Below are 11,962 nucleotides of genomic sequence, written 5' to 3'. Positions count from 1 at the left end.
AGCATTTATACACTTATTATTACTTATCATTATTTAAAAAGGTCTGCAAACTTGGTAGCACAGGCGCTACCAGGAATCTTGGGCCCCATGACAAAAAATTAGATTGGGCCCCCCTCGCACAACTGTTGTTACAATCTATTTGACCCACAAAGAGCATCACAATTTTAAAGGCTTGCAACAAACATTAAACTACATATTTTTCTTACCTTTTTCCGGAGAAAAATATTCCAGTATGTCATCTCTGCTATTGACAGCAAAGAGTGAAAATAATTCTAACAGAGTAAATTATTTTTATTTCATTATATAAGATGTATTAATACACTAATACTTTAGATTGAGATATTTTAAAAAAACAAAAAGTGAAAGAATAAAACATGTATTTATTATACTGGGAACACTGGTCACAGGCAGGGCTTCAGTCTGCTGGTCACACTGGGAGAACTCAATGACTACTGAGACGTCCTGGTTCACAGGCTAAAGCGAAGGATAAAAGAGAAATTATCCAAAAGTGAAATAGAAATCAATATCAATATATGTTTCCTTCACATTCAGAAAAATACATTTTCAGCATGTTGGGCTCTGACTCGTAGCATCTTTATAGCTAAATACCGACATGGTGAAGCTGAGCTGGAAACAGACTGAAGAACAGCAGCTCCAGCTCTGATCCTGACTGAACTTTCCTCACAAAACCTGATCTTTAATGCACTTCTCCTCTAACAGCGGTTTCTCATCAGCTCTCTCTCATTAGAAAACAGTATGAAAACGTTAGCAGCTACGCCAACAATCATTGGTTACTTCGGGCCAATTAAGCTACATAGTAAATATTTTTCGGTTGTTTAGAAGCGAATTTCTGGCTGCAAAGTCAAGTAATTCTGATCTTTCATCTTTACCTGTAAAAAGTAATGCCAATGAATCCAGTTTGTTTCGTAAAACGTTTGAAACAAGTCCACACAGCACAGGACTTAAGGAGCTCCGATTGCTCTGCTGCTACATAGAAGATGGCGGACGCTGTTACGTGCGACTCAGCGCTCCATGAGGCTCCTTAGTCGCATCTTTTCGGGGTTGCTACTAAATCAGAATACCGCAAAGTCTTTATTATTATTTATTAGTTTTTCTTTCTCTTAAGAATGTAGAGCTAATTAAATAATCTAAACAAGACCTTAAAGTGGTTCCAGTTTCTCTCGATGGCCAACCTGTTGAAACTGTGGCAAATTTTAAATACATTGGGTCGTTCCTGGACAGTCAGCTCAACTTTGCTGAAAACACTGACTATATTTTGACGAACTGTTCTCCGATACTCTACATTTTAAGAAGAATTAATGATCTTGCAGTGACCCAACTAGACTCTAGTTGGGTGACCCCTATGTCTTGAATTTGGGGGGAAAAAATACAATATTTTATTTATCACTACAGAAGGGTTCAGTGAATGCGCATATGAAACTGGTGGGTTCAGTACCTCAAAAAAGGTTAAGAACCACTGGTCTAAAGTATCTTTGTGTTGGTACCATAATGGACTAGAGACCAGCCCAGATCATCAAGACTGTCAAGGTCACAGATTAAAAGGTCACTGGTTCTTTTGCTCATCTGACTTAATACATTTGTCTAATTTTAAGTCTTGGTAAGAAAAAAATTAATCTTATTAAAGCTTAATACGTAAAGTCTTAGAATTGAAGAAGGGTGTGATTTCTTGTCACCTTGACTTTGCCCACCATAATACAATTGCAACTGTAACCCCACGGTATGAGTCATAAATTTCCCATCTGTGCTATTAATCCTGTACAAACCTACAAATCAGTTTATAGACACCCTTGTTCAATTAACTCCATTGAGCAGAACTGATATACAGTTTCCATCATTGAAAAGTAAACGGCTTCAAAAGCTGCTGGCAAAGAGCCTGTTCTCATTTACTAATAAGGTCTGCCTCCGTGCTGCGCAGAGCGTGTTAAAGTTACAGGCATCGGTCTTTCTGCATTTGGTGACGAAGTTCTGCACAGAAGAGGGAAAAGCATGATATTTTAATCAGCATGAATGTGTGCTAATGAATTTGAACAGAGTCAATCAGCCTTTTGGAGTGCACGCACTGTGCAGTTAAAAGGATTTCATGACACGGCGATGACGCCTCGAGCCATTAATTCACCTCCCTGAGCACGATGTTTTTACGGCGCTCAGATGAGTCAGGCTGTTTGAATACCAGCGTGTGCATCTGCACCAGGATCCTGAGGGTGAAGTCTAGACGCGAGCTGTCAAATAAAGAGCTTTGATTATTCGGGATATTGAGAAAAGAATGATGGAAGTGGCACAAGCGTATGAGTGATGGCCCCAAAATTACTTAATACGAATGCTGGGAAATAAATTCAGTAACGATGAGTAGTCGGTGCCAGTTCTTTCTCGGTGAAAGTCTCTTTTTTTTCCCCAAACTTCCACAGAAACCAAAATTCCAGATTCAGTGGAAGGTCATTGAGAGCATTAATGGAAACAACTACATCTACATCGACCCCCTCCAGCTGCCATATGACCTGAAGTGGGAGTTTCCTCGACAGAAGCTTCGCTTTGGTACGGCAGCATCCTTTATGTTTGTACGATTGTGCCATCGTTTAAAGGAATAATTCAGGATTTTCTGAGCAAAGTGCAGGTTTTGTTCAGAGGATTAAAAAGCAGTTAAAACCATGTGAATGAAAGTCCAGATTAGGCTGACCTACATATTTGACGGCAACTTGTATTGGGGACATCGGATGTGCACCAAGATGCTCTTATTGTTGCTGGCTGATGCTCCAAGAAGCATCGGAGCAGTTCTGTTTAGTAGAACTTGGATAGTTAGTTGTATTTCTTAGAACAATCAGTCCTGCCCTGGCACATTTCATGACAATATGCCTAATGTTTGTTCGAAGTGGGAATTAACTCACATTCATTTTCTTGTGCCATTACGGTTTATAAATTTGGTGAATGATTTGCACTAGCGAGTCATTTACAGTGAAGCCGGGGATTATTTGTATGGGAAATAGAGACAGGAGGCGGCGCGCCACCAGTGATCATCAGATTTCACACAAGATGCAACTTGTAGAGTTTTTTTCACCCAAAGAAATTATCATAAAAATAGTAATAAAATAATTGTTTCCACTTTGAACCATTATAATGTCAGCTATAGTCTTGGAAATCTCAAAGTAGCTGTTAGCATTAACCTCCAGTACCAACTAATCTGGATTTATACTAAATAAAAACATAAAAATCTACTGCGAGGAATAAAGTAACACCAGACAACTGGCTCAATCTTAGTTTAAAAATCGTGAAATTAAAATTCTGCCACTGTTTTGTTCTTCAAGGTAAAACTCTGGGCTCTGGGGCTTTTGGAAAGGTGGTCAGGGCCACTGCGTATGGACTTTGCTCTGCAGATACCGTCACAACTGTTGCCGTTAAGATGTTGAAACGTAAGTTTTTTGGTTTTGCTCCCTCTTGTGTGTCTTCGCGACTTGTGTAACATCATACAGAAATACATTTACTTATGCTTTCATAGCTAATGCTCATTCCACGGAAAAGGAAGCGCTGATGTCTGAGCTGAAGGTTCTGAGTTATCTTGGAAACCATGTGAACATCGTGAACCTGCTGGGAGCCTGCACTGTTGGAGGTGAGAGACGACTATAATCTGTCATGTGGCAGATTTTCACTCAAACTTACATCAGTTTTTTTTGTTTTTTTTTTTTACATTTGGACTAAATATTCTCAAACAGCTCTATTTATGTTAATTCCCTTTGAGCTATTTGAACTTAAAACACATCTAAATCAAATAGCTGAATTTCCTCCCCAGCAGTCACTCAGCTCTGCAGTTTATGAGCCGTTCATTTGATGCAGGTGTAAGAGAATAACAAATACTGGACCTCCAAAATCCAAGATGGCACATTTAAAGATACCAAATGGAAAAATACTACATTCATGGACAGGAATAGGGTAACAGGAGAATGTGACAGAGGCTGAAAGCAGGCTAGCATAAATAAAGGGATGAGTGAATACTGGAACCAGGAATAGGTAAGTCTAATGAATGTGAATGAGGAGGCTGAAGAACACGGCAAGCACGAAACAGGAGGAGAATAAAAAAATAACACAAGAAAAGTGCAAGGATTAGTTAAAATGATATAAAACACTGAATACTGAAATTAACAGGAAGCTATGTCAAGGAAACAAACACATTCACCCAACTCGGAAAATAAAAGTTTTATGACTCGTGAGATATTTATTTCTATTTCTATTAGGATTATCAGATTTGGCACTAGAAAAATGGAGATATTTGGTCCCTAATGGTAGACGTCGTTGTTTGGAAGATTGCCTTTAATGATTCAAAACAAACTTTATGTGGTTGTCTGCTCACCTGCTGACTGCTCAATATATCTGTCTTAAATCAGATACCACCCAGCTCCAATAAAAGGACATGCTGCAGTTCAGCTTGTCACTAATTTACCATTGATCAATGTCGTTTACCTGCCCACCAGTCAGTATTGACTGTGATGGACCATTTTTATTGGTTTCTAACAAAGAGGATGGGAGTTGTTATCGTTATGGACGCATTAAAAACTTGAAGGATGCCTTCAAGACATGCAAAGATCCTCATTACAAGTTATTATGCGCTGACAGATATTTGCTTTTGAGATACATTTATTGCTAAAACCCGATGAGCTCATCCCATGTCCTACCACTCGTCAAATGCAGTCATTAAAATGACTAACAGCAATACAAAGGCAGTACCATCAGCTTTTGTCTCATCTTTATTGTTCCTTTAATGTTTTTTTTTGTTTTGTTTTTTTTTTGTTTTTGTTTTTTTTTTTTTATCCCTGCATCCCGCCAGGCCCAATTTTGGTGATCACAGAGTACTGTTGCTATGGCGACTTGCTCAACTTCCTTCGAAGGAAAAGAGAGTCATTCCTAAACTCCCAGGTTGGGGATGGTTACTATCGCAACGTCTCCAAGCAGTCTGAGCCGACAAGGTATTTATCTGTGCAAATTGTTCGCTTTGATTATAATATTAATGTGGTTCTGCTTAGTAAACAAGTGTGCGTGTGTGTTTGTGCGTGTGTGTTTGTGTTGCAGGGATGCAATTGGTACAGGGTACATCCCAATGCGTCCCTCTGAGAAAGAAAGATCCTCTCAGTCAGGTACTTCTTCTACATTTGTATCCACTTTGAAATGTACTGCAAGTTTGACGAAACTTGACAATGAAGTCTTCGTTTTAGATTACATAGATGAGCTCTCTCTGGATGCTGAAGACCTCCTCAGCTTTTCCTACCAGGTTGCCAAAGGAATGGAGTACATTACCTCCAAGAATGTAAGGCTTTGACACACTCTGTTCATACTTATTGAGCAGTTGCAGAAGAGATTTTAAAGGTGCAGGCAGCCAGTACATAAATCACGCTAAAGCTTATTGCCAACATATATGCATAAAGCTTGCTGTTGGTGCTGATGGTGCACTTACACTCACAAACACAACCCTGATGCTTTCATTCTCAGGCTTGTACTGGACATAAATAAACCAACCTTCTCGTGTTATTTATTGTTTACATGGAGTACTACCAGCCATGCAGGAAAACCCTGTGTCCAGGGGGATTTTTAACAGACTCGGAAATGTAATAAGGGAGTTTTAAAATGCTGCTTTTCTAACTTCCTGTGTGGCTAGTTGTGCTGCAGCGTCTACAAAAAGCATTGATTTGGCTTCAGCCACTTTTTAAGTTATTTTTCATCCTGCCTTCTATAACGATGCTAATATAAGATTTCTGTTAGCAACTTTGTGTATGTGAAAATACAGTCGTTTTTGCTGTACAGGGTATAAATCAAGGTACATTCCTATGTATGTAAGTCATCCACTAAAAGAAGGAGTTGTTTTTGGTTCTAATTCGAGGAAAACCAGTGGCATTGATGCGTCTTTGGCAAAGAATTGTAGCTTAATTGCCACAAACCTTGTAGATCGCCTAAAAAAAGCTGGAGCTACAAATGTAAGATGATGTAAGTTGGTGGGGTTTCAAAAAAGAACTACAGGTGCAAGAAAGTGTTAACACAAACTGTTTTAAAATGCACAAAGCAAACTAAAAGCACTACTTAAAGAATCACACTTTATGGCCAATACTTTTGGCCTGGCTCTACAAATTCCTTGATTTTACCTACAGCTACATATTCCTACATTTTCATAAATATTGGTTCAGAAATAGACAAAATTAATACAAAAGACAACAAAACTGTTCAACTTTCCAACGAAAAGCCTAAACTGGAAAGAAACTACTTTGAGAAAGTGACAGCTGATGTGTCTAGCCCAACAACTCTGCCGTAACAACTCAAACAGCAATAACCACACACAGGCTGCATTATGTTGACCATAATCAATAAAGGAGTAGTTTTGCTTTGCTTGCTATGAAAACCCCAATCAATGAGCATCTATATCTCGCTCTACAAGAGAATGAGACGTACTAATCAGATTGTAAAAAAAAAAAAAAAAAAAACATTATCCTAATTCAACAGTTGTTACTCTTTGGAAAGTTGAATCGGCTACATTTTTATTGGAAAAATGTTTACAAACTAGATAGTTTCTCAAATGTAGGAAAGCTGTCTCTGATGCTCTTACAGCAAAACATGCTGAATGTGCTGGACATCTGTCGGAGCTTGTTGCTGCTAAATGTTTAAACAGCTACTAAGTTCAAGAGTTCACCTCGTTGCTTAGAGTTACACAGGCATAGATTGCCCTGTGCTCTGTTGACTGACTTTACGCTGTTTTTTTTTTGGCTATTTATCCTGATGATCACACTGTACTTTATGAAACATTAGGCCATGCCAAATGTTTTACTAATATTTATTTCTATGTTTTGTTGTTGTTGTTTTCTAATTTTTGAAACAACTTCACAGGCTCGGACTTATCTGCACCTGTGCGACCGATGCAGAAACGGGTTACACAGGTGCAGATAATAACTTCTTGGTTGTTTTCGTGTGCAGTGCATCCACAGGGATCTTGCGGCGAGAAACGTTCTGCTGACTCATGGCAGGGTGGCGAAGATCTGCGACTTCGGCCTCGCCCGAGACATCACCACCGACTCCAGCTATGTGCTCCGGGGAAACGTGAGCGCCTTTCGTTTGTTCCCTCCCTTCATCCATCACTCTTCCCTTCTCGGCCCGATTTTGTTTCCAGTTTGCGCATCGAGGTCCTGCCACCCAAGCTTCTCTTCTTTTTTTTTTTTTTTGCACTCGGAAAGCTCCCTGAATCGTTTTAGATGTGACCGCTGCAATGCGCTTATGCTTAGTCATCAATCACTAAACATCACCGGACGTTATGGGCTTGCTTCGTCACATAAAATGAATTACATGCATAATTAAAAAGCTGGAGATCATTTAAAGTGCATCCCTTAAGGTAATGTTCCCTCTCTCTAGGCTCGCCTGCCTGTCAAGTGGATGTCTCCCGAGAGCATTTTCGACTGCGTCTACACCTTCGAGAGCGACGTGTGGTCCTACGGCATCCTGCTCTGGGAAATCTTCTCTCTGGGTAACATTTCCAAAGTTCTGCGACTTTTTCATAACTTTGGAGCCATTATTGTCATCAGTCAGAGCTAACCGGAGCCTCATTAGAGTCTGGAGATGACGCTCCCTAGGCAACATCACTTAGCAGAGTCACTAATGCAATCAATTATTATGACTAAACCCCGGCCGTCTTCAGCGAATCTATATATTTGTTTTATTGTAGCATCACAGAGAGAATGTGTGTGTGTCCGTGTGTGTGTGTGTGTGTGTGTTGGTGTTGCAGGAAATAGCCCGTATCCAGGGATGCAGGTGGGATCTGCCTTTTACAAGATGATTCAAGACGGCCGCAGGATGAACAGGCCAGAGTTCGCTCCTATCGAGATGTAAGCGTTTTATCGGTTTCTGAGAATTCCCAAAGGAAGACAAAAAGTCCGTGATTATTTTCCAAGGTTTTTCTAGAATAAGAATTTGGTGAACTAGTTTAAGTTTGAGATTTTTTTTTCAAACCCAAAACTAATAATCTCCCTTAACAACTTAATGACCTTCTAGTGTCATTCTAACTAGATGTTTGAAAACTTTTCTTATCAGAATTGGGAGATTTTATATAAATGTGTCAGTTTTCTGGTCAGATTGCGCCTCCAAGCATAATCATTACATTTTAAATAGGGCTGAGGTCGCTGCAATTACAGAGATGTATTACTTTATGCTTACTTTATTGTTTACTGGTGTGCAAAAGTACCTATGGTTTGTGTCCATGTTTTTGAGTGCGTTAATTTGAAAAACCAATTCAAATAAATTGAAATGTGCATTTAGTACAGGTTATTAAGTCATTTAAGTTGTTTATTGTATTCCCAAGTATCTGAAGAAAACAAAACAAAGAGTGTATGCACATTTCTGACTTGTAATGGTTTCTATGAGGATTAATTTTCTTCTTAAATAGTGTTGCTAGACTCTTAAATTGTGTTATTCTGTTCAGAAAACTGAAGGAGTCTTAGTGATTGGCTAATAAAAGAATTGTGATTTAGGCAAAGACCTAAAATCAATAAAAATCAACTGCGGTTACAACAAAATTCGCCACACCTCAGTTGAAAGAAAAATCCTTTCTCATATAAATCTTCTGGGGTGTGAATAGTTTTGGGCTCGACTGCATATACGAGAGTCAAATGTAGGTTGGATCAAGACAAAGATAATGCACATCAAAGTCTAAATCCCAAAGCTTTTAGGACAAGCGGCTCACAGCTTGGTGAGCCCGCTGCTCTTCCCCTAGAGAAATGCAGCATAACAGCTTTCGTAAAGGCAAGCTGCACGCAGAGATGTTCCATGACACGAGTCCTTTTAGAAGAAAACAGACGAGGATGAGGCGACTGCAGCGCCGCAAACAGATGCAAGGAGGTCGTTACATAAAGCTAATGGCCGTAATGTAATTTGGGCAACAGCAGGACACGAAACATCTCACTGCTTCAACTCGGCATCTGCATTTCCTGTTTATTGTTGGTCTATCCCAAGAAAAGGGGCATTTTTGACATAAAGCCTTACAAAATCCATTTGCACTAGATAAGCAAAGCAGCAGATTTAATTTATAAAATATTTTGATATACTGGAGTCATTTTAATTTCACTTCACAATTATGCACTATTTTGTGTTAAAATCCCATTAAATTATATAAAGTGCCTGTGTCTGAAACGAGACAAAATATTAGAATAAGCATATCTTTGTTTGCTTATTCACATCTGTGTTTAAATGTAGACTAAATGCACACCATTACACCTTCAAACTAATCCCAGCCTCGCCTCTGCAGGTACGACATGATGCTGTCCTGCTGGAACGACGACCCTCTGAAGAGACCTTCCTTCAGAAAACTGGTGGAGAGAACCGAGCTGCTGCTGTCGGAAAACACCAAGAACGTAAGCGGTTAGGAAACGACACCAATTTCAGAAGTGTTTTTTTTTTTTTTTTGCTGAAATTGTTATTAGTTTTGCACCGTCACCAAAATCTGTGAAATCCCACAGGTGTACCTGACTCTGAGCAACGCTCCAAACGCTAGTGAGCAGCAGAGGGCGCCATCGCGGAGGCTTAGCTCTGTGTGTAGCACCACAGCTCCTACCCAGCCTTTACTGCAGAACGCAGTCGACGTCTTCCTGGATTACGTCTGACACACACACACACACACACACTCCTGTATAAACAATTCCACAACTACAGCTCTTACACACCTCATGTGCAACCATAAAAATGCACGTTCATTGAGCAACAAAACCTCCAAACTAACTCCTAAATGCTGGCAGTCTTTCATCTCAGAAGCTCACAAAACACTCATGCACATAGTACTGTGTATGTGTGTTTATATATATATATATATATATATATATATATACAGGCCTTCACTGGGCTATAAGCCTCTAATTACTCTTCCCATTGGTGTATTGATTGTTGTGGTAGATATTTCAGGTGCATGTCTATATAAAGCAGACGGCAGCACTAACAGAACATCAGATGCATCATCACCCAGGAGCACTGGGGGGGGAATCTGGCTCACATTCAGCCTTACATTACATCTTAAGATACTTTGACTGAAAGTACAAGTTCATATATGACTAAGGAGGGATAATGTTTGACTAAAGAATAGATGAGGCACTGCTGACTACCAGAGATGTTTTTGTGAGGGATTTGTTTCACTTTGTACAGAACCAGTAGTTACATTTAGGGCGATATTCTTGTTGAGGGATCATTGTGAAGACACCACGGTGAACTTCAAGTTCTCTCGACAAAAAATATTCGCCAAAATATCCATATTTGTCTGGTCATTGTCACTGGATTTGTGAGAGATAATTTTTTAATAGGCCTTTGCATACACACTTTCTCTGTAAGGCAAATGTTGACCTTGCAGAGAAACCAGTGAGCCATAAAACATAAAAGTGGTGTTAAAGCAACGATCCTCAATGGAAGTGATTTAAAGCCATAAGTTACAGGGCCTTGCAAAAGTATTTTTACTCCTTGAACTTTATCACATTTTTTCAGGCTGTAACCATAAACCTTAGTTAACTTTATTGGGATTTTATTTGATAGAGGTGAAAGGGAAATACTGTTGGGTTTAAAAATATTTTAAAAAACGCTTTAGAAATTTGAAGCTGAAAAGTGTGGTGTGCATTTGTTTTCAGGTCCTCTGGGTCAATACTTGGTAAACTCACCTTTTGCTGCAGTTACAGCTGCAAGTGTTTTTGAGTTTTGTCTCAACCAGCCTTCAGTAGGTAGAGACTAAAATTTCTGCCCATTCTCAGTTACACTATAATGACAAAATGTGAAACAGTTCAGCAGGTATGAATACTTTAGCAAGGTGTACACTGACTCCCATCTATGTGTTGTAGCTTCTTGTACTGTGACTAACTGATTCATTATCGTGTGTATATCCAAAATAACTTCTTTAGCAAAGCCACTAAGGCTGAGGATTTAGGTCTGATTGTGTGCTTTTTGTTGTCAAATCTGTATGCAATGTAAATAAAATAGAGATGTGCCTTTAGACTTTTTTTTCCCTTTTTTTTGTTAAACTGGATGTATTATCTCCTGACTGTTAGTGTTGAGACAATGAGCAGACATTTCCTCTGCAGTTTGGTTTTTGAGATCATTGCAGTTTTGATACGGTTGGTTGAATTGTAATAATAAAGAAAGCACCTGTGATGGTTGAAAGAAGTCTACAGTCTTTGTCATTTTGTCTCTTTTTGTGACGTGAAGAAGTGTGATTGGTTTGGGGTAAAGCTAATAGATGTTCTATCAAAAACAAACAAAAAAAGCCCAATGCTATTATGTTTTAGAGCCATTTCTGGTAATGCAGGAACTCCACGACTAATCACTGTTTCATGTTTTCTCTATTTGTGAATAGTGGCTCTTACTTTTTTTTTGTGCCCTTAAAGTCTCTTTTGGTCTTAAATTTCTTTAGATCAGGGCATGATGTGCTGCTTTTGACAATAGATAACGAAGTTATCAAATTATATAATCCATAATTTCACAATAAGATCATTTATTTTGTAGCAAAGGGGCAGTTTTTACGCGTAATTAAAATCTGAATATTAAAACCGCTTCCTTATTAATGCCGCTATTTTAATTTTAAGCTGTTTACTGATCTGAAAAATGCAAGTGTGGAACTAAATTCGTAAGGTGGGTAAACTCTTCCTATTTTCTCTGTTTTATTTTGTTTTAATTTTTTTTTGCAAAATTGTATGTTCAATACTATGAAATATTACCAAAGAGGTGTTAAAATGCAACAAAGACACAGAAAATGAGAGAAATTCAAGTTCAGGTGTCGTGTTTAATATTTGCAACAGTTTTTTTTTTTCTCAAGTTGACCAAGATGGGACAGGAGGGGGGATTATAGTAATTGCAAACATTTTGCTTCAAAATATGGATTATTATTATTATTACATTTGACTTTGGGGTAGATAAAAGGAGCACAGAAGAAAGGATTTACATACGTACAGTACAGGTA

General features: G+C 38.7%; 1 protein-coding gene across 2 annotated transcripts in view; it reads left to right on the top strand.

Moving 5' to 3' along the window:
* Nucleotides 1-11,174, top strand: part of kitb (KIT proto-oncogene, receptor tyrosine kinase b) — a 28,722-nt gene extending 17,548 nt beyond the window's left edge. Inside the window, exons 11-21 of one of the 2 annotated variants that reach the window (XM_008416356.2) lie at nt 2,427-2,553; nt 3,321-3,425; nt 3,512-3,622; nt 4,835-4,973; nt 5,077-5,141; nt 5,220-5,311; nt 6,964-7,086; nt 7,396-7,507; nt 7,766-7,865; nt 9,281-9,386; nt 9,492-11,174. In XM_008416356.2, the coding sequence (XP_008414578.1) occupies nt 2,427-2,553; nt 3,321-3,425; nt 3,512-3,622; nt 4,835-4,973; nt 5,077-5,141; nt 5,220-5,311; nt 6,964-7,086; nt 7,396-7,507; nt 7,766-7,865; nt 9,281-9,386; nt 9,492-9,635 (1,224 nt within the window). In that variant the 3' untranslated portion in view covers nt 9,636-11,174. Of the gene's footprint in view, nt 1-2,426; nt 2,554-3,320; nt 3,426-3,511; nt 3,623-4,834; nt 4,974-5,076; nt 5,312-6,963; nt 7,087-7,395; nt 7,508-7,765; nt 7,866-9,280; nt 9,387-9,491 lie in introns of both variants that reach the window. The other variant, XM_008416346.2, reaches the window with a different exon arrangement.
* Nucleotides 11,175-11,962: the final 788 nt, after the last annotated feature.

Source organism: Poecilia reticulata, linkage group LG1, assembly GCF_000633615.1.
Source record: "Poecilia reticulata strain Guanapo linkage group LG1, Guppy_female_1.0+MT, whole genome shotgun sequence".
NCBI classification, from domain to species: Eukaryota; Metazoa; Chordata; class Actinopteri; order Cyprinodontiformes; family Poeciliidae; genus Poecilia; species Poecilia reticulata.
This window is presented reverse-complemented; position numbering and strand designations above follow the sequence as displayed.